The sequence below is a fragment of the Schistocerca piceifrons genome, chromosome 1, assembly GCF_021461385.2.
Source record: "Schistocerca piceifrons isolate TAMUIC-IGC-003096 chromosome 1, iqSchPice1.1, whole genome shotgun sequence".
In the NCBI taxonomy this organism is placed as follows: Eukaryota; Metazoa; Arthropoda; class Insecta; order Orthoptera; family Acrididae; genus Schistocerca; species Schistocerca piceifrons.
Genome location: NC_060138.1, coordinates 17,794,561 through 17,818,326, shown reverse-complemented (window position 1 = coordinate 17,818,326; position 23,766 = coordinate 17,794,561). Strand labels below are relative to the sequence as shown.

The 23,766-nt window shown below is 38.7% G+C and overlaps 1 protein-coding gene across 2 annotated transcripts in view; it reads right to left on the bottom strand.

The window, feature by feature from the left end:
• The window catches only part of LOC124805337 (zinc finger protein ZPR1), a 72,937-nt gene that overhangs the window by 9,588 nt on the left and 39,583 nt on the right, over positions 1-23,766 (bottom strand). For both annotated transcript variants that reach the window (XM_047265859.1, XM_047265869.1), the window contains 3 exons: positions 21,114-21,366; positions 15,963-16,120; positions 13,146-13,431 (listed from right to left, as the gene is read on the bottom strand). In XM_047265859.1, coding sequence (XP_047121815.1) covers positions 13,146-13,431; positions 15,963-16,120; positions 21,114-21,366 — 697 coding nt within the window. The remainder of the gene's footprint in view (positions 1-13,145; positions 13,432-15,962; positions 16,121-21,113; positions 21,367-23,766) is intronic.

The following is a 23,766-nucleotide window of genomic DNA, read 5'->3' as shown; positions in this document are numbered from 1 at the left end:
CGTGTGTCGCCACTATCAGTGATTGAGACCGAGCGCCACCACACGGCAGGTCTAGTCTAGAGAGACTCCCTACCACTCGCCCCAGTTGTACAGCCAACTTTGCTAGCGATGGTTCACTGTCTACATACGCTCTCATTTGCCGAGACGACAGTTTAGCATAGCCTTCAGCTACGTCATTTGCTACGACCTAGCAAGGCGCCATATTCAGTTACTATGAATGTATTCTGAACAGACAATATTGTGAATCATGTACCGTCAAGAGCGATGTTCATCATTAATGGATTAAAGTTAAGTGTCAAACTAAGTACGCCCGCCTTCTGAATGCTAATTCCTTGTCATGTTCCAGACCTCACGTCAGTATAGTCCCTCCCTCCCCACGCCAGCCTGCGTGAGCTAAAACACGTGCATTTCGGCCTCCTCTAGTAACACGGTGTTGACTCTTCAGCCAACACAACATAATCCATGAGAGCTGACCTGTAGTTCCACAGAGGGCATAATGCAAGAGCAAGAAGAAGAAGAAGAAGAAGAAGAAGAAGAAGTGTTTTCCCAGCAATGTTTGGTTTTTCTGTTCGATTGATTAACTAATCTAACTGTAAATGGTTACATATTCTCTCTAACAGTACAACATAACAGAAGTTGGATGAAATTTTGTGTATATATTTGGTTTCGCAGCTCTATGTAAAGGTTTTTAACTACCGCTACCTGTCACAAACTTTGTTAACTAATGTATTATTTATTTATTGTGCGGCACGTTTCGAGGGTATAGCTCATCATCAGGCTGTATGGCAATACAAAAACAATTTCACAATAGGATCATGCAGATGTTAAACAGTCTTTTCATAAATGCTGTGGCTATCCTGTGGCAGAAGAATAAACCTAGTAAGAGGTGATGTCACTTTGTAAGCTGGACTGATGTTCACATGGAAATCTTTTGTAACAGTCGCTCACTTTGTTCTAATGGCGTGGCAGTCTCGTTGTGACGAGATGGAGTGTTTCCACTTCTGTGGTTCTCTTGGCTTTCTTAATCACTGTTCACAAATTTTCAAAAATGTACCAGTAACTTGGAAATACAATCACAAAAACAAATCTGTAGTGCACTGGGCAAGATGGCAGTAAAAATACAGCTGGTTTCAATTTGACGATCGATCTGTCAATCTACGTCATGTCGGATGTTTACAATGTCTTCTGCACGTCTCGTTATCATATCATAGATGTAGGTTGGCAAAATACATTACAAATTGAGCACGTGTTACAATATTATTGTACAAATGATGATATAAGAACAATTTATTTTAAACATTTCTAAGCTATTGCTAAGCTATTGTCAAATGAATGTGATGTTATGTATCTTTTATTCTAAGAGTACTTTAGTGAAATTGGAAAAGAAATGTGGATTTTTGAAGTCTGTCATTTCATTCAGGATCTCGTTATTCCCCATGTGGCCATGGATGAATATTTCCATTTCTTCGAATATGCCTATTTTCCAGCTATTTTCTAAATTATTATGTTGTTGTTGTTGTTGTTGTTGTTGTTGTGGTGGTCTTCAGTTCTGAGACTGGTTTGATGCAGCTCTCCATGCTACTCTATCCTGTGCAAGCTGCTTCTGATCCCTTGATGCCTCGGAACATGTCCTACCAATCGATCCCTTCTTCTAGTCAAGTTGCGTCACAAACTCCTCCCCAATTCTATTCAATACCTCCTCATTGGTTATGTGATCTACCCATCTAATCTTCAGCATTCTTCTGTAGCACCACATTTCGAAAGCTTCTATTCTCTTCTTGTCTAAACTATTTATCATCCATGTTTCACTTCCATACATGGCTACACTCCATACAAATACTTTCAGAAATGACTTCCTGACACTTAAATCTATACTCGATGTTAACAAATTTCTCTTCTTCAGAAACGCTTTCCTTGCCATTGCCAGTCTACATTTTATATCCTCTCTACTTCGACCATCATCAGTTATTTAGCTCCCCAAATAGCAATACTCATTTACTACTTTAAGCGTCTTCATTTCCTAATCTAATTCCCTCAGCATCACCCGACTTAATTCAACTACATTCCATTATCCTTGTTTTGCTTTTGTTAATGTTCATCTTACACCCTCCTTTCAAGACACTGTCCATTCCGTTCAACTGCTCTTCCAAGTCCTTTGCTGTTTCTGACAGAATTACAATGTCATCGGCGTACCTCAACTTTTATATTTCTTCTCCATGGATTTTAATACCTACTCCGAACTTTTCTTTTGTTTCCTTTACTGCTTGCTCAATATACAGACTGAATAGCATCGGGGAGAGGCTACAACCCTGTCTCACTCCCTTCCCAACCACTGCTTCCCTTTCATGTCCCTCGACTCTTATAACTGCCATCTGGTTTCTGTACAAATTGTAAATAGCCTTTCGCTCCCTGTATTTTACCCCTGCCACCTTCAGAATTTGAGAGAGAGTATTCCAGTCAACATTGTCAAAAGCTTTCTCTAAGTCTACAAATGCTAGAAATGTAGGTTTGCCTTTCCTTAATCTTTCTTCTAAGATAAGTTGTAGGGTTAGTATTGCCTCACGTGTTCCAACATTTCTACAGAATCCAAACTGATCGTCCCCGAGGTCGGCTTCTACCAGTTTTTCCATTCGTCTGTAAAGAATTCACTTTAGTATTTTGCAGCTGTGACTTATTAAACTGATAGTTCAGTAATTTTCACATCTGTCAACACCTGCTTTCTCTGGGATTGGAATTATTATATTCTTCTGAAGTCTGAGGGAATTTCGCCTGTCTCATACATCTTGCTCACCAAATGGTAGAGTTTTGTCAGGACTGGAGCTCCGAAGGCTTTCAGTAGTTGTAATGGAATGTTGTCTACTCCTGGGGCCTTGTTTCGACTTAAGTCTTTGAGTGCTTTGTCAAACTCTTCACGCAGTACCATATCTCCCATCCTCTTCCATTTCCATAATATTGTCCTCAAGAACATAGCCCCTGTATAGACCCTCTATATACTCCTTCCACCTTTCTGCTTTCCCTTCTTTGCTTAGAACTGGGTTTCCATCTGAGCTCTTGATATTCATACAAGTGGGTCTCTTTTCTCCAAAGGTCTCTTTAATTTTCCTGTAGGCAGTATCTATCTTACCCCTCGTGAAATAAGCCTTTCCCCCATTCCTGTCAATTGTTCCCTTATGCTCTCCCTGAAACCCTGTACAACCTCTGGTTCTTTCAGTTTATCCAGGTCCCATCTCCTTAAATTAGCACCTTTTTGCAGTTTCTTCAGTTTTAATCTACAGCTCATAACCAATAGATTGTGGTCAGAGTCCACATCTGCCCCTGGAAATGTCTTACAATTTAAAACCCGGTTCCTAAATCTCTGTCTTACCATTATATAATCTATCTGAAACCTTTTAGTATCTCCAGGGCTCTTCGATGTATACAACCTTATTTAATGATTCTTGAACCAAGTGATAGCTATGACTAAGTTATGCTCTGTGCAAAATTCTACCAGGTGGCTTCCTCTTTCATTTCTTAGCCCCAATCCATATTCACCTACTGTGTTTCCTTCTCTTCCTTTTCCTACTGTTGAATTTCAGTCACCCATGACTATTAAATTTTCATCTCCCTTCACTACCTGAATAATTTCTTTTATCTCATCATACATTTCATCAATTTCTTCATCACCTGCAGAGCTAGTTGGCATATAATCTTGTACTACTGTAGTAGGCGTTGGCTTCGTGTCTATCTTGGCCACAATAATGCGTTCACTATGCTGTTTGTAGTAGCTTACCCGCACTCCTATTTTTTATTCATTATTAGACCTACTCCTGCATTACCCCTATTTGATTTTGTATTTATAACCCTGTATTCACCTGACCAAAAGTCTTGTTCCTCCTCCACCGAACTTCACTAATTCCCAATATATCAAACTTTAACCTATCCATTTCCCTTTTTAAATTTTCTAACCTACCTGCCCGATTAAGGGATATGACATTTCACGCTCCGATGTAGTATGTTGAGATCGTGGTCTATTGCAACAATGTGTACTGTTTCATTTATATGTTTCGCCCTAGCTGATTTATTTGGTTAGCAAAGTCTGAAACACTCATTGTGTTCTTTAAAGCGGGTTTTAAAATTTCTTCCTGTTTGTCAAATATAATATTTGTTGCAATGACTGCATGTAATTTTATAAATTCCTGCTCTGTTAAGTTTCTCTGTAGGATGTGAGATGTCATGTATCAGTTTCTTTTTTTAAGTAATTGTTGGTAGCAAAGGTGATTCTGATGTCTGGTTTTTTAAACAGTTTGGATATTTTGCCTGATACGACACCTAAATATGGTAACGTTATATACTTGTCTTTTTGGATGTTGTATAAGGAAGCTGTGACACATTGTTTGTTGTCATTTTTGGTTGTTCGTTGTGAAAGTGTGTGTCTTTCATGTCTGTGATAGCCGTTATTATGTGCAATGTATTTGATAGTGCCTCGTAGTCGGCAGCTCTGTTTAAAAAGGATCTGAATGCAGCTTGTTTATGTGAGTTGGGATCTGTGGAAAATTTATTAATAACTCTGTCTTTGTATATTGGTTTTTTTTCTGTACACATTGATATTTAGGGTTTGGTCTGTGTTAGTTATTGTCATGTCTAGAAAACTAATTTTGTTATCTTTCTCATGCTGTTTGGAGAACTGGATGTTATTGTGTAAATTATTAAACTTGTTTAATAGAGTTTCTATTTCATCAGTTCCACTGTATACAATGAATGTGTCATCAACATATCTGCAGTAATGTACAATTTTCTGGGTTATGTCTTTGTTACTGAGAAGTTTATTTTCAAGGTGGTAAATGAAAATTTCTGCAATGATTCCACTTGGAAGACTTCCCATTGCTAGGCCTATACCTCGTTTGTACAATAATATTGTAACTGGTGCTCAAATTTTAATGTATTTTGCCAACCTACATCTGTAATATCGTAACAAGACGTACAGAAGACATTGTAAACATCTGACATCACAAAGATCGACAGATTGATCGTCAAACCGAAACCAGCTGTATTTTGACTGCCATCTTGCCCAGTGAACTTCATATTTGTTTTTGTGATTGTATTTCCAAGTTACTGGTACGTTTTTGAAAATTTGTGAACAGTGATCAAGAAAGCCAAGAGAGCCACAGAAACGGAAATACCCCAGCTTATCACAACGAGACTGCCACACCATAAGAACAAAGTGAGTAACTGTTACAAAACATTTTCACGCGACCATCAGTCGCGACCATCAGTCGCGACCATCAGTCGCGACCATCAGTCGCGACCATCAGTCGCGACCATCAGTCGCGACCATCAGTCGCGACCATCAGTCGCGACCATCAGTCGCGACCATCAGTCGCGACCATCAGTCGCGACCATCAGTCGCAAACATCAGTCGCAAACATCAGTCCAGCTTACAAAGTAACATCGTCTCTTACTAGGTTTCCTCTTCTTCCACAGGATAACCTCAGCATTTATGAAAAGTCTGTTTAACATCTGCATGATCCTACTGTGAAATTGTTTTTGTAATGCCATATAGCCTGATGATGAGGTATACCCTCAAAACATATTGCACAATAATTAAATAATACATTAGTTAACAAAGTTTGTGACTGGTAGCGGTATTTAAAAACCTTTACATGTATTTTGAGACAGTCATAGTAGAAAAATAGTCAAAATGGCTTCAAATTTTCAGCTCTAGCTAGTCATTCAAGATGTAGTCAGGTTCCAACACAATCAATAGCCCTTCATGTTATCCCAAGCAACACACAATAGAACATTATATGACAATTTTCAATAGATTGGAAATAATTCCCCTGCATGCTGAATAAGAAACTACAAGAACCAAACACAATTAAACTAATAACTCATAACAATGAGTATAGATTTGCCATCATCAATAAACTTCACAGCAACAATAAAAACAAATACAGTAACCAAAATAGCTCTACATCTACAACAAACACCACTTTAGATCAGTTACATCACCCACCCCTTTCTGTGAAATATGTTTGCGTGTCATTCAGTGGTAAGATGTCATACAAAACTGAAACTTGGCTACACTAAAATATGCAGATTAGTTTCTCCACAAATAACACAATGAAAGATAAACCAACTCGTAGCTTAAGTTAAAAAAATAAGCACACAACAAATCTGGTATTTATTAACTGAACTGTTCTGTGTGCACTAATTTTTATATTGACTAAACTGGTAAGAGTTTCAATGTAATGTCAAGAGGATACATGCATGTACTCAGGATAAGCAACTTAAACTAATCAACTTTTCCTGATCACACAGTCCAACACACAGAATAGCATTAAAGGAAAACTTAGAAATACTACATTTTGCTTAGAAATCAGTATAGAGGAATTTGTTGGAAGAAATAGAAGTTAAAAGCCACATTCAAAATAGAAAAAACTATGCAAACGCTGCTGCTCTCAGTCGTTAAGGTGGAGACTGTCGGCCACTGCTTTGTCAGTCGTAAGAAGTAATGCCTGAAATTTAGTACTCTCGGCACTGTGGATCAAGCAATACTGAATTCCCTAAGGGTTTCTGAAATGGAATGCTCCATGCATTTAGCTCGAACTACCATTCCACATTCAAAGTCTGTTAATTCTCATCATTGGAAGCCTTTTCACATGAATCAAGTGAATGCAAACGACAGCTCTTCCAATGCACTGCCCTTGTGTGCCTCGTGTGTGTGATACTACCACCATCTATATACAGGGTGATACACGAAGGTTTGCAAATATTTGAATATGTTATTCTACAATGGAAAAAAAAGAAAGAGAGAAAGGGTCATATAATCTTAGGTCTGCAAATGCTTAGTTACAGAGTTGGCACCAATGAAAGATTTTGCCTGAAATTTAGCGACTTCGTTGATATGAAGCCCTCGTAAAACTGTATGACATTAAAGTAAAGCACAATTTCCATTTATTTTGTTGTTATTGATCTGATGAATGTAATATAACATGTCCCAGGCATGTATCTGCAGTAGTTTTCCAGAACATCCAGTAAAATTTTTAATTTATTAACTACTTTGTCCAAATTGTTTTTTTTTTTTTTTTTTTTTTTTAATTCCAGACAATTGCACAAAGTTTTCAACAAAAGTTGTAGAGAATTTAATTTTGGAAAAATGATGGTAATAACGAATACCATAGTACACGTGAATTCATGTTAAACTGGAGAAAACAAAGTTCAGTGTTAAGGAAGATGTACAGTGTACATACAATTTCACAATACATTCACAATAAATGTTCATATTAGCAAAGTTACTAAATTTTAGACAAAATCTTTTATTAGCTGTAACTCCATAACTAAGCATTAGGGGACCTATATTTATGTGAAACTTTTTCTTTAGATTTACTTGTAGAATAACGTATTAAAATATTTGTATATGGTCGGGAATCACAATGCGTGTGCATATCGCTATCCCACGACTTTTGTCACATCAGTGAATATCAGTATCATTAATTCCCCCTCGCCCAAGTTTAAATGTTCAACTACGCTTGGTTTCACAACTATGGATAGTGAATGCAAAGAAATAACTAAAACATTCATTCCTGTGGTCAGTGTGAGGATGACTACACTTTCCTTACAAAGTCACAGATTTCTGTGACAGTTTGGTATCCTACAAACACATACTTCACTGATTTGTGTGCGAATATGGTATTCTACATTCACATACTTTACTGTTTGTGGTGTTTCTGCAAAATCTTTTCAGTTGTTTAATAAATGTTTGTACAGTGATATAATGAGAAATTTCGAACATTAGTGAGTGCCACAATAAATTACACCTGTTATCAACAATTGTAGAAGGAAATTTATTTGTTCTCTTTTTTTTTTTAAAAAAAAAAAAAGAGAAGTCCTATCGTCGTTCAAACATTAGTTCTCTAGAATGAGATTTTCACTCTGCAGCGGAGTGTGCGCTGATATGAAACTTCTTGGCAGATTAAAACTGTGTGCCCGACCGAGACTCGAACTCGGGACCTTTGCCTTTCGCGGGCAAGTGCTCTATCAACTGAAAGGCAAAGGTCCCGAGTTCGAGTCTCGGTCGGGCACACAGTTTTAATCTGCCAGGAAGTTTCATTAGTTCTCTAATTTAATTGTAGAAGTAAATGATAAATAAGTCATTTTTTATACTTTTCGGGCACTTATGAAACCATATTTTTGTTTAAAAAACAATATTTTTGTAAGTTACCAGTACAAGAGTTTTTGGATGACTTTATGTCTCAGCAAAACAACAGTTGTGACTGACAGTTGCTTCCAAAGAATAGATCACAATTTCATTACATATCAACGCTAACAAACATGCATTTTTGAGAATTTTTGGACATTATCATTGTCCAGTGCATAATCTAATTTCTAGTAAATCAGTGTTTGTGATTTAGTTACTGTAGCAGACATTCTAATTAAAATATTGTATTACATAGTTTTCCTTTAAAAAAGGAGTACATATTATCTACATTTAATTGTAAAAAAATTGCATTTTCTGGTTTCCTAATAACTATAACCAACCTCAAAAAGTTTTAGGAACTAAGTAATTTTTACCACAGGTTTTTCTGTTGCATTATCAGAATTCTTATTTTGTGTATTTGTTACAATTCTTATAGGGAATTAGTAATTTTTTCAGCTTGACAAATGCAAAAAAAATAAAAAATAAAAAAAAATCAGCTGTAGTCCAATGCAAAAGTAAACGGGTCTATTAATTGTCAGCAGTTCAAATGTACACTGAATGATGGTACCCATTAGGGAAACGGTAGCAAGGGACAAGAAAGGACACTAGGTGCACTCAGGTGTATGCCTGGAGGCCTCACTCAACATCTTAAAGCGGCTATTCTGGCAGCCACTGATGGAACTGGGTGCAACCAACTGCAGATTGTGGCACATGCTGGAACAAATGATGCCCGCCATCTGGGCTCTGAGATCATTACTGGGTCATTCTAGTGAAGTTAAGAAGCTCACAATTTGCAGCATTGCCCCAGAGCTGATTGTGGCCCTTTGGTTCAGAGTCGAGTGGATAGATGGCACCACAGACTTTGAAAGTTCTATGACAAGCTAGGCTGTGACTTTCTGGACGTGCACCATAGGGTTGAGAACTATCAGGTGTGCGCTACGTATCAAAGCCTCTGCTCCCCTCATAGCTGATTGTGTGTCGGGTGCACACAAGTGGTTTTTAGATAAGCCAACTCTCCATACAATCCAGATAATGACAGCTGTAGGAAACCCACAAGTACAAGTGTAAGATCGAAAGACGTACCTCCCAAAGGTAAGAGTATTAAAATCCTAGTGGCGAACTGTTGAAGCGTTCGCAACGAAGTGCCAGAGCTAAGTGTGCTCCTTAAAAGCAGTGAAGTTCACGTAATACTAGGCACAAAAAGTGGGCTAAAACCTGAAATTGATAGCAGTGAGATTTTTGGGGAAAATGTAAGTGTATATCAAAAGAATAGGCTTATGTGAAATGGTCATGGTAGGTTTGTCGCAGTAGACAAGAAACTCAAACCGAGATACAAAATTGTTTAACCATTATCTACCAAACTGTGGTTGGTTTCACAACCATGGATAGTGAAAATCTTACAACTGATATTTTTCTCTTCTAGCATACACAGTAGAAACTGTCAGTCATGATCATTGTGTGATAAATACCTGAAAAAACTCATTTTCAAATCAGTGGCATTAGCTTCAGTCACTATAGAATGCAAAGAAATAACTAAAAAATTCATTCCTGTGGTCAATGTGAGGATGACAGTACTTTCCTTACAAAGACACAGTTTTCTTGAAGGAAGTAAGCCCCTGCATTCCAAACACTTGTAAAGCAGCTCATTCACATATTTGTAGTGAACTGTGGTTATGCATCAAACACTCACTTTTGTGGAACACTCCAGACAGCGGATTCATAATTCGAGGCCGTAAGGCTGGAAATGATGCTCCAGCTATGCAAACAAGCCCCCAGCTTTCAAGCCCTTTGACTACTCTGCTCGTTACCTTTTTCTTGAGAAGGGTTCTCTGTTATTTCTCTTGCATATATTTAGGTGAAGACTCAATATTCAAAATATTTTAAGTTTATATTTCAGTTTTAGCACTTGGTGGCTGGGCTTTGTCCTTCTGTAAAATATGCACTGAGTTGTTACTCACCAGTACAAAAGAAAGTGCACAAATAATGGATGTTGAAGAAGTTTGTTTGTTGGCCATCATCAGCAGCAAGCACAGATATGTTATTTTGTTTTGAAAATAAAACTGTCTTTTCTTGCAGCACTATAATTTATTTCTCCCAGGCAGGTTTCACTTTTTTTCACTCTAAGGCATCTTCAGTGGGGTCTAGACCAATACAGTTTCATTTTGATATGGGTTATTTTTAGATTGACTAACAGTTCACATCACTTTTTTTATATGTAAATAAGTAATTACTTATATCTAAAAACTAAGATGATGTGACTTACCAAACTAAAGCGCTGGCACGTCGATAGACACACAAACAAACACAAATATACACACAAAATTCTAGCTTTCGCAACCAACGGTTGCTTCATCAGGAAAGACGGAAGGAGAGGGAAAGACGAAAGGATGTGGGTTTTAAAGGAGAGGGTAAGGAGACATTCCAATCCCGGGAGCGGAAAGACTTACCTTAGGGGGAAAAAAGGACGGGTATACACTCGCGCACACACACACATATCCATCCACACATACACAGACACAAGCAGACATTTCTAAAGGCAAAGAGTTTGGGCAGAGATGTCAGTCGAGGCGGAAGTGCAGAGGCAAAGATGTTGTTGAATGACAGGTGAGGTATGAGTGGCGGCAACTTGAAATTAGCGGAGATTGAGGCCTGGTGGAAAACGGGAAGAGAGGATATATTGAAGAGCAAGTTCCCATCTCCGGAGTTCAGAAGGGATGGTGTTAGTTGGAAGTATCCAGATAATCCGGATGGTGTAACACTGTGCCAAGATGTGCTGGCCGTGCACCAAGGCATGTTTAGCCACAGGGTGATCCTCATTACCAACAAACACTGTCTGCCTGTGTCCATTCATGCGAATGGACAGTTTGTTGCTGGTCATTCCCACATAGAATGCATCACAGTGTAGGCAGGTCAGTTGGTAAATCACGTGGGTGCTTTCACACGTGGCTCTGCCTTTGATCGTGTACACCTTCCGGGTTACAGGACTGGAGTAGGTGGTGGTGGGAGGGTGCATGGGACAGGTTTTACACCGGGGGCAGTTACAAGGGTAGGAGCCAGAGGGTAGGGAAGAAGGTTTGGGGATTTCATAGGGATGAACTAAGAGGTTACGAAGGTTAGGTGGATGGCAGAAAGTCACTCTTGGTGGAGTGGGGAGGATTTCATGAAGGATGGATCTCATTTCAGGACAGGATTTGAGGAACTCGTATCCCTGCTGGAGAACCACATTCAGAGTCTGATCCAGTCCCGGAAAGTATCCTGTCACAAGTGGGGCACTTTTGGGGTTCTTCTGTGGGAGGTTCTGGGTTTGAGGGGATGAGGAAGTGGCTCTGGTTATTTGCTTCTGTACCAGGTCGGGAGGGTAGTTGCGGGATGCAAAAGCTGTTGTCAGGTTGTTGGTGTAATGGTTCAGGGATTCCGGACTGGAGCAGATTCGTTTGCCACGAATACCTAGGCTGTAGGGAAGGGACCGTTTGATGTGGAATGGGTGGCAGCTGTCATAATGGAGGTACTGTTGCTTGTTGGTGGGTTTGATGTGGACGGACGTGTGAAGCTGGCCATCGGACAGGTGGAGGTCAACGTCAAGGAAAGTGGCATGGGATTTGGAGTAGGACCAGGTGAATCTGATGGAACCAAAGGAGTTGAGGTTGGAGAGGAAATTCTGGAGTAGTTCTTCACTGTGAGTCCAGATCATGAAGATGTCATCAATAAATCTGTACCAAACTTTGGGTTGGCAGGCAAACTTACAGTTTGTTGGCACCTGAATTTCCTCTCACCTGGTCTGGAGGTTGCACTACTACTTTATCTACAAAACATAAGAACATTTTTATATTCTGAACTTTTCTTCACACTGTTCATCACGTTTACTTTTATTTTCATAGTGCACAATCACTATTTTGGACTTAAAAATATTGTGAGTTCATTATGTGTTTCTACTGTGTTGTTTATTTACTCACAAGTTGCTAACCTAACAAAGTATATGTTAAAAACTAATGTCTATTCATGATGTGTGTGTGTGTGTGTGTGTGTGTGTGTGTGTGTGTGTGTGTGTGTGTGTGCGCGCAACGTGGCATGGGGAGTGTTGAGAGGGGGGAGGTGTGTTTGTGATTTGAGCTGTAGAGTTAATAATATCACCCAACACCTTTTCACTCACTTGACCGTGGACCCCTCCACATAACATTTAAATCAAAACTCAAACCAGATGATGACCAAAGCTTTCAATCACTCTCTAACAGCTATTACATTCATATTCAACACTCGACGACTCAAACCACCAACAACACTCCCCCCTTCCTCCCCCCCTCCCCCCACCACCGCCCTGCACCCACACAACCAAGCGCGTGCACGCTCACTCACACACGCACACACACACACACACACACACACACACACGCACACATGCACATGCACACACAGATATAAACCTCATGAATAGACATAAGTTTTCAACATGTACTTTGTTAGCTTGGCAATTTGTGGGTAAACAAACCACACAGGAGGAAACACATAATGAACTCACAATATTTACATCTTTAAATACATAGTTTTGGAACAAATATTTACAACTAGTGGCAAAAGACTAATAGTGCACCACAAAAATTAAGGTAAACATACTGAAAAGTGTGAAGACAAAGTTTGGAATATATAAATGAGGTTATGTTTCAGAAATGTTACCTCCAGACCAGATGAGAGGTAACGCAGATGCCAACAAACTGTAAGTAATTACTTATTTACATAAAAATGCAATGTGAATTGTTTGATACTCTAAAAATAACACATATAAAAAACTACACTGTTCTAGACCTCACTGAAGATGCCTTACAGTGAAAAAAGACGAAATGCATCTGGGAGAAATAAATTACAGTGCAGACAGCAGTTTTACTTAAAAGACATATAAAGATATCGCATTAATCACATCTCGATTTCTATGTAATGTCACAATTCCGTATCAAGCAGATTCTATAAAGGATACTAGTCAACTTCATATTTGTCTGGCAAGGACAGTTACAATCGGGACAGTTTGTTGGAAACTGTAGAACTTCTCCTTGCAGATCCTCCAAAGTGTGTTCTCCTTCTCTTAGAGGTTTCAAAATTCCCGGTTCATCACCACCACTCTCTTCGATCTCAGTATGCTCATAGATGCCCAAGGAATGGTCTTGTTCTTTTGTTCGATTGAAATATGTAACGGTAACACCAGTATCCCTGTGTGGTGCATTAGGATTTTCTATGAACATATTCCCACTTATGTCAACAAAAATCTGAAATGCAAGAATTCAAATCTTGACTATCAAAGGGTTTTATTTATTTATTTTAAGTGACATCAAATTAAGCCTTGTCAAACATTTCACTTTTATTGGTTAAATATAGTAGTAAAGTTCTGGTAGAATTTGAATACTTTAGAAGTAAAGGTGACTGCTCATCGAATAACAAAAGAATTGAGTCTTCAAGAAACACATGTAAAAGAGAAAGAAAACTTGCTAGCTTTCATAATAAATAAAATAAAGCATTTGGTTTTCAAGAGAGCAATGTGTGATGACTTTAATGACTACCACAGCAGAATACAGTCAAGCAATCTTTCACAGAACCCAAAGAAATTCTGGTCATATGTAAAAGCTGTTAGTGGCACCAAAGTTGGTATCCAGTCCCTAGCAAATGAGACAGGAACTGAAATTGAGTGTAGCAAAGCAAAAGCTTAAACACACAACTCCATTTTCAAATGTTCCTTTACAAAAGGAAACTCAGAAGAACTGGCCCAGTTCAATCCTCGTACCACTGAAAAGGTGAATGAAATAAGCATTAGTGTCAGTGGTGTTGACAAACAGCTGAAATCATTAAAACTGAACAAAGCTCCATGCCCCAAAGGGATTCCTCTCATATTCTGTACTGAATTTGCAGCTGAGATGCCCCTCCCCTCTTCTAACTATAATGTATTGTAAATCCCTCAAAGAAAAAATGGTGCCCTGTTCTCTAATACCATTGACATCAATGTGTTGTACAATCTTAGAACATATTCTGAGCTCAACCATAATGAGGTATCTTGAACAGAATGACCTCCTCAATGCCAACCAGAACGGATTTCGAAAACATCGATCATGTGAAACAACCTACTTCATTTTTCTCACACAACATACTGAAAGCTTTGGATCAAGGCAATCACGTAGATGCAGTATTTCTTGATTTCCAAAAAGCATTTGACTCAGTACCACACCCATGCTTTTGTCAAAAATACAATCATATGGGGGTATCACATGAAATTTGTGACTGGACTGAGGACTTTTGGTAGGGAGGACACAGCATGTTATCTTGGTCAGACGTAGAAGTGACTTCAGGTGAACACCAGGGAAGTATGTTGGGACCCTTGCTGTTCATGTTGTATGTTAATGACCTTGCAGGCAATATTAATAGTAACCTCAGACTTTTTCAGATGATGCAGTTATCTATAATGAAGTACTATCTGAAAGGAGAACCATAAATATTCAGTCAGATCTTGGTAAGATTTCAAAATGGTGCAAAAATTTGCAACTTGCTCTAAATGTTCAGAAATGTAAAATTATGCACTTCACAAAACAAAAAAGATTGTAACCTACATCTATAATGTCGATGAGCCAGTGTTGGAATTGGCCTACTCATACAAGAACCTGCGTGTAACACTTTGGAGGGATATGAAATAATCACAGAGGTTCAGTCGCTGGTAAAGCAGGTGGTAGAATTCAGTTTATTGGTAGAATACTGTGGAAGTACAGACAGTCTACTAAAGAGATTGCTTACAAATCACTCCTGAGACCCATCCTAGAATATTGTTCAAGTGTGTGGGACCTATACCAGATACGCCTAATGGGGGAATACTGAACATATACAGAGAATGGCAGCATGAATGGTCACAGGTTTGTTTAATCCATGGCAGAGTGCCACAGAGATATACCAGATACGCCTAATGGGGGAATACTGAACATACACAGAGAATGGCAGCATGAATGGTCACAGGTTTGTTTAATCCATGGCAGAGTGCCACAGAGATATTTAAGGAACTGAAACGGCAGACTCCTGAAGATGGATGTAAACTATCCCGAGAAAATATTAACAAAGTTTCAAGAACTGGCTTCAAATGATTACTCTAGGTATGTACTACAACTGTCTATGTATCACACACACAGGGATCGTGAAGATAAGATTAGAATAACTACTGCACACACCACACACACACACACACACACACACACACACACACACACACACACACACAGAGGCATTCAAACAATCATTCTTCCCGCAGTCCATATGTGAATGGAACAGGAAAAAATCCTAATAACTGGTACAATGGGACGTACCCTCTGCCAAGCACCTCACAGTGGTTTACAGAGTACAGATGTACATTCAGATGTAGAAATAAATCCTACCCCTAACCCCCCCCCCCCCACCACCACCACCACCACCACCACCACCACTACTATAGGTAGACACACACACACACACACACACACACACACACACACATTGTGTGTGCCTGTCGACGACTTGACACTTCTGTTATTCGGTGAGTGGTCTCCTTTACTCTTAAATAATATATACTTTTATTGGTGATTAGCTTTTCTAAATTTTTCTTCATCTTTGTACAAAACATATCTGCTCTCTTCTTTAGAAAAGCATGTCACATTACACATCAAAACAACTAATTTATAGTGACATGGCTAAAGTTTTGACTTCTGTTCAAATAATGACAAGTCACTAAAGCATAAAAATTTTATAGTAATCAATAAAGATTATGTGAGAACTACAAAAACATACCAACCATAGAAAAAGGCATTTTCATCTCCTTTAAATCTTTCAACTTTGATATGAACTGCTCTATTTTTTCTGCAGCTTCTGGATTTTCTTCACGCCTCTGTGGTTGATCTTGTTTTAACCCATTTATACTTCTGTCAATTATACCTTCGACAGTTGTTATTTCTGAAATTTGTACATATCAATATTAGTCAGAGCCATTTAAAGACTTTAACAATAATAAAGTGTGTCCCAAACGCAAGGATTCATTTTCATGAAGTTATTTGTATAATCAATTCTTCTTTCACAGGTCTTTAACAGTCTCTCCATAGAAGAAAGGATAGCCGTTGTTTCCTGGAAATTTGGTGCCAAAACATTTGATGTCAGCCTTCTTGTCAATGAATTCTGATAAAAAGGAGGTGTGCTTCATGAGGAATGTCCTGGACAACCATCAACACTGGTGTACTCTTCCTTTTTTTGCTACAGGAGACAGCGTGTCACATCTAGCTAATGTGTCACCCAGAGGAGGAGATTATTCCACTCGTATGGAAATGTATGCTGACCTTTTGGAGGATGTGGAAAATGAAAACCTGTTAAATAAGCTCCTCTGCTCAGACGAGCCATATTCACATACATGGTTTTGTCAACCAACACAACTGCCAGATGTAGGCTGACAACAATCTTCATGAGGTGCAAGAAAGAGAGGGAAACACCTCAAAACTGAAAGTATGGCTAGGGATGAGTAAGGCTAAGATTTATGGTCTATTCTATCTATGCTGAGCAAATGATAAGAGGAACCAGGTAGCTCGACATGCTTGAACTTTTCCTGGAACCACAATTTAAGACTGATGGAATTCTAAATTTTGTTGTGTACCTGCAAGCCAAGTCTCCTCCCATTTTTTCTCATTGTTTGATGTTACCTTGCCCATATGATCGTTGGATGCTGGATCACTAGAGTTTCACTGTAAAAGTGGGCTCCAAAGTCACCTTACCTTACCCACTTATAAGACTTCTTCATCTGGGTTACACAGAGTTCAACATGTGCACAGTTAGAATCAGTATCCTCCATCAGTCGTGTGACTGGATTGTGGAAGCAGTTAACAGCATCACACGTGATCAATTACAGAATGTGTTTGGGCTGCGACAGAAAGACAGTCACTCTGTATTGACATGTCGGCTGGCCACATTGAACTTAAATTATTTCTTATACCTCATAAGTGTCCTTGCTGTATAGATCTATGTTTTTATATTAATCACGTTTCATGAAAATTAATCATTACTTCAGTTACCCTGTATATGCGCCATGTTTAGATATGACTAGAATCTAGGGAAATGAAGCACAGAGGCCACCACACACCTCAAGATCATGGCATGACAAGTGAGAATGAATTGTAAAACTATCACATACTGATATTTGTTGCTGGAGTATACATTTCTTTATTCATTGTTTAGTCCGGCAAATGTTTATACAAAGCTAAGGTAAGTACATGTGATATAAAATTAGATATTAGTGGGAGAGAGAAGTTCACCAGCTTTTATATGGTGTTTGCAGAGATAGTTAACAAGTAGATCTCTCTCTCTCTCTCTCTCTCTCTCTCTCTCTCTCTCTCTCTCTCTCTCAAATGTCAAAAAATCCAAATTATTGAAAATTAATAACTTAAATAAATAAAATTAGTTTGTCTACACATGGAGACTTCACTTGCTTATTACATACTGTTGTCAGTTTTACCTGTATCTAAAAACAAAGATGATGTAACTTACCAAACGAAAGGGCTGGCATGTTGATAGACGCACAAACACACACACAAAATACAAGCTTTTGCAACCAACGGTTGCTTCATCAGGAAAGAGGGAAGGAGAGGGAAAGACGAAAGGATGTGGGTTTTAAGGGAGAGGATAAGGAGTTATTCCAATCCCGGGAACCAAAAGACTTACCTTAGGGGGAAAAACGGATAGGTATACACTCGCACACACACAGAATTATCCATCCCCACATACACACACATAGACACAAGCAGACATTTGTAAAGGCAGACATTTGTAAAAGCTTGAATTTTGTGTGCGTGTTTGTGTTTGTTTGTGTGTCTATCAACATGCCAGCACTTTCGTTTGGTAAGTTACATCATCTATATATTATAAAACATTATAAAACATACTTGTGTCCATTACTCAGTATTAAGATATATCATTCAGTTAACACCTGAAAGAATCATCATGTAGTGCTACTTTGTCACATTCTGTTCACATCTCATTTGTTATCATAGTTTAAGACTTTATGGGTTTATTAATTTTTTTTCAAACATGTTTGTAATTACCCATCTCTGTTCATCTCTAATTTTCAAAGTAATTAGCCAACAGAGTGGGTACTTCTTTTCATCACGTTTCTCTCTTTGTTTTGGAGTTCCTGATGTCTTCTTAACTTTATCCATCCAGATATTATCTGCACGACAGCTGTAAAGTAATTTAAGACTCAGCCAGTTCCGCAACATTTTTGAGCACGCTAAGTGTTGCCATCGAAATTGTAACCTTCCTATAAAAATCCCTTTGACAACCTACTGTCCTACCAGCTACCTCATCGGGTCACCCCTTCTCCCACTAATTCACCTCACATGTCGCCTGCTGTGATCGACAAACACAACTGGTGATCTCCTCGTACACTATGCTCGCCCGTTTGGAGACGTCACACAGTCTGCCAGAACTGCACCAATATTTGTGCTCGCAATGTCACAGTGCATATAGCTGAAGATGATAATGCTTAGAAAAGTCTAGAGCAGGGCTGATGATGCTTTCTGAGTCTGAGCATCAATACATTATAATTTGCATGTATAAATTAAAGTTCACTATATAAATTGCAAGTATTTTACATCATGAATTTTCACTTCATTTTAAAATGACCTTTTTAAAGGAAAATTTAGATGAGGAAACTGACAAACTAAGAGACAGGATACCTGCCCAATTAATGAAACGTGTAGTAATGGTGACACGCTACCCAGCCTTCGAAGCTAAAAGTTGCTTCATCAGGGAGGAGAGACGAATAAGTTGGAAAAGGTTAAAAAGTAGAGTAGACCATTCAGACAGCAAGGTGAGAGGGACCCAGCTGTCGGGAGATGAGGGCAATCAATGGTGAGAGGGGAGGTGTCGAAGAAAGCACGCCAGAGCTTCAGTCCAGTGATAGTAAGGACAGAGTGACAAGTAAAGAAAGGTTTGGGGCAAGGGAGACAAAGAGCGCAGTTACGAATTAGCATAGAAAGAAGAGTCACAATCAATGAAATAGTGGCCACCCACGGTTGCTACAGTGACAAATACTGTCTAAAAGGTATGTCTGTTAAGTATCCCACAGAGATCACTACAAAACCGTGCACTGAAAATGGGAAAGGTAGCATTGACCCACACAGTATGAAACTGTCTCCACACAGTGAATTTGGCCTCAGAGCACCTGTTGCGAATGATGGCACAAAAGCTCCCTTCCTCCCTGCTGGCACTGCTGTGTGCCGCTTGGGTCATCGGCAAATACAATTTTATGTTTCGCACAGCCATTGTCACAAATACTATCTATAGATCAAAGGCACTTTATAGACCAAACTTTCGTCTAGTTTAGAGTGCCAACTTCATTTGAAAAGTATTGCATATACCCGTTACCTTCAATTATTTGCTCTATATATTCTCATCCCCCATGCCCCACAAGCAAAGGCAAAGAAACTTAACACAATGCATGACTGAACGGTACAGATAGCTGCTTTGTAGGTACAGCTACAACAGAGGGGTTGTAGCAACCTTTTCAGCAGTTGCAGGCATAACAGTCCAGACGATGGACCAAATCTGGGTTCATAACTTTGTCCACATTACTTTTCCCATGGACAAACAGCTCAACTGTACAGCTCAATGAGCAAGGCATGCTCTAGGGTAAAAAAATTCCAGGGTAAAACAGTGCACTATTCAAATCTCAGGGGAGGAACCACACAGAAGGATGTATTCATCATAAAAAAACAGGTTAGAGTGTGGAATATTAGATCCCCTAATCAAGTAGGTAGGGTGGAGAAATTTAAAAAGTGAAATAGATAAGAGGATTAGCGAATTGAAGAGGCAGGAAGAAAAGGGCTTCCCCTCTCAAACTCTCTTGGAAAAGCTTTCTCTGTCCCCATACTCCTATTCTGGGGTGAGGAGGGAGAACAGATGGGAGAGGGTGAGGAATGGAGAGGGGGGGGGGCAGGGGGGGTACATGTTCAACTTCCTTTTTGTAACCTATCCACTGCAAAACACTTCCATAACAGGTTGAAATTTTAATCCGAGAGCTATATGTCAATAGCTAGCAATAAACCACTGCATTGTCAACACACAGTGGAAAAAAAGGAATGCTCGACAAGTAACATGGCTAGGTACAAGTAAAAACCAAGCTAAAATCAAGGTAGAAAAATGCAGCAATAATAGTGCCACTAGGAGACAACAAAATATAATTATGAAAAAAAAATCATATTTTCTATTTTACAAGTAACTGGATAGATAAAAAAATCTACTCACCAAGTGGTGGCAGGAGAACACACAAATAAAAGGTATTACAGGTTGCTAGCTTTTGGAGCCAGTGGCTCCTTCTGGCAGAAGAGGTGAAGGGAAAGCAAGACGGTTGAAAGAAAAGGACTGGTGAGGTTTAGGAAAAGGTGTGGAGGTCAGACAGTAAGTCTCCTCGGACTTGGGGTTCTGGGCGACTTTTCCAATCTCTACCCCTTTTTCTAAACCTCACCAGCCCTTTTCCTTCAATGCTCTTCCTTCTCCTAAAACCATTCTGCCAGAGGAAGGAGCCACTGGCTCCAGAAGCTAGCAAACTGTTATACATTTTATTTGTACGTCCTCTTGCCACTGCTTGGTGAGCAGATTTTTTATCTATCCAATTACTTATATCTTCAAAAATTGTTTATTTTTATTGCTATTTTATATTTTATGTATGAAAAGGGAACAATACATGTAAAACAGAAAAGAGTCAAGAGAAATCTACAGGTTATCAAGTGGTAGTCAAAACTGGGTGAAACATTTATTTATTTAAACTCCTATGCATATTTTTATGAGTATTGAGATATGTAAACAAATTTATTAGCAGTAATGAAAACAATGACTTCAAATAGAGCTTAATACACAATAGCCAACAACTTTAGATTTAGATAAATGAGAAAAAAATAATACTAACCTCCTTTCTGTGACTGAGCTGGAATTTCAAATTCGACTTCCGGAATTTCTACCGAAGTATAATCCGACTTCACAACTTGCCGATTTAAATCTCTCTGAGTACTGATTTTCAACACAATTTTTACACCAGTTTCTGCAACTTTACCACCCGACTGAATTTCATTGTTCTGGAATCCACACTTTTCACAATCAAAGGACATTAACACGACATCCTTATAAAATGGAATTTTTGTAAGCAATAACCTTGTAATGCCCTGAAAAATTGAAAGAAAAATGTTTCAAATATTAATGGGAAAGATGCTTCTGTGGCAATGCTCAAACAAAAACCTCCAACTCTTAGCAATACTTCACACACGGAATCCATGTGATCTCATATTGCCTCAGCCTTAACTTCTTCTGGACCCACAAAAATCTCACACGCTGTTATACACAATCCAGATCACTCTGGCACATTGCTATCATTAACACGTACATCCGACACCTACAGTAAACAATATACGGTCAACGAATCTATGTGCCGTGTTACCCTGTTTCTCACTTTATTTTTGTCCTTTGATAAATGCTGTGCAATGAGTAGGATTATAGATTATGTTCAGTAGGTAACGTCATGTAGAGCAATGTAATATTTTGTGTCTGCTACTTTTTTAGATTTGGTGGAACAAGCTTAATTTCTTCCAACAAAGTGTGTAGCCTTAGTGTGATCTGTTTATATCCCCTTCAATTGCCCACGTAGTTAGTAGCATACCCAGCATTTAGTTGTTTTTATTTGGGAGTATATGATTCAATGGAAAATACAGTCAGCATCATTTACAGTCTCAGCAAAGCTGTCAAGTTGTTGGCACGAGGCACTGTGGCCCAGTGATTGAAATCCAGAAACGAATGGAATGTCCCACAATGTAGGGGGGGGGGGGGGGGGGGGGGGGCAAACAGTCTCCACAGATGTATCAAGTGTATTCTGCAAACTTGTTTGGTAGAATAAACAGAGATTTTTAGATCAAACAAAAACATATGATTACAGGTAGTCGATCAGAACAAAACTGGAACCTACAAGTAAGACATGCTCAAATGTCAACATTGGCAGCAGACTGCCTGTGTAAGGCAGTCATCCATCTGCATGTATCATATAAAAGAGTGAAGTACTACCGCAAAACACTTTATTAACCTTCTGTCGGACGCAGTGTTTTTCACAACGAGATGGGGCACGGTGTATCAAATTGATCATATTGCTTATTCACGTGAGTATTTATTAAATTTCATTAACAAAACACACAGTAAATTAAAAATATCTTTAAAGAAAGACAAAGAAAACATAAGAGCACAACAGGAATAGAAATGTTATTCATTCAGATTTCTTTTCGTCCATTCAGATTTCTTTTCGTCAGTGTTGGATTGTGGTATAACAAATGATAAAATTGTCTTTTTTTCACTTACTTCTTTATTACATTTCACTAATTAAACTCAGTATAAATATCAAATATCTTTACAGAACGGCAAAGATGGCATTATAGCACAACAACAATGGTAACATTACTTATTCAGTTGTATCATCATCACTTTTCGACTGTGGACTATGAGGAATTTTACCACAGTCAAACAAAAAGGTTCAATGTCCATCAAGCAGATTGGCTTTTGGCACGTTTTGCAACAAATTTTCTCAATCTTTTCTTTACTGTTCTGGTATTACACCTTTTCCTCTTGCTTGCACTTGTTTTTTCTTGTTTTTCTACTTTCGTCTTCTGGTTCATCTTCATATGATGGCCTATAATGTTGTAGCCTCAGTTAAAGATTCCTGTGAACTCCTGTGTTGTCCAAACTTCTTCTAAGTGAGGTAGAACTAATGGACGAGTTGTTTCAGGAATCATTTTCTTCTGACACAATTCTCATTGATGCCACAATAGATTACTTGTGATTGATTCCACTCATACTGATCACTGAAAAAAATATAACCACGGGCCAACGGCACACGTTTCTTGCAACACTGTACGAAGAGGTCAACTTATCCGTAGTGTGAACTCCACCTTTGGTGCTATTATAAAATGCTACAATTGACGGCTTTAGTTTATCTCCAGTGTCAGCATCTACTGAATTATCGTCACATGAACTTCATGCTAGGATCACACACTTCCCCTTTCTAGGAACATAGGAAATGAGCCAATGTGAACTGTTGCACCCCTTCCTTTACTGGTAGCAAACTCCGGAGGATTCTCGCACTTCTTTTTCTTCATAGTTCCAACAAAAGAAAGATTTTTCCTTCGTGACTCTTCTACCAAGCCAATACTAGTACACCAGTTGTCTGCAGTCACATTTCGACCTGATTGATAAATAGGTTCACACAGTCACAGAACAACATCGGAAGATTTACTGCTTAAGTGATATAATCCTTCTGGTTGCAACCCAGCATATATTTCCAAATTATACAGGCAAAATACTTGGGAATCCACAAGAGCATATATCTTAATCCCATATTTGTTTGGTTAGCTAGGTATATGTGGGTGAAAACTGCACCTTCCACAGAATCCTTCCAGTTTCTCATTTACTGCAACATTTTCTCTGAGGGTATAGGATTTTTGGCAGTTCTGCACAAATATAGAAAATGTTTCCCGAATCGCTGTTATCTTGTCTAATCGTCTCCTTTCATCGCAAGTTGCACAACT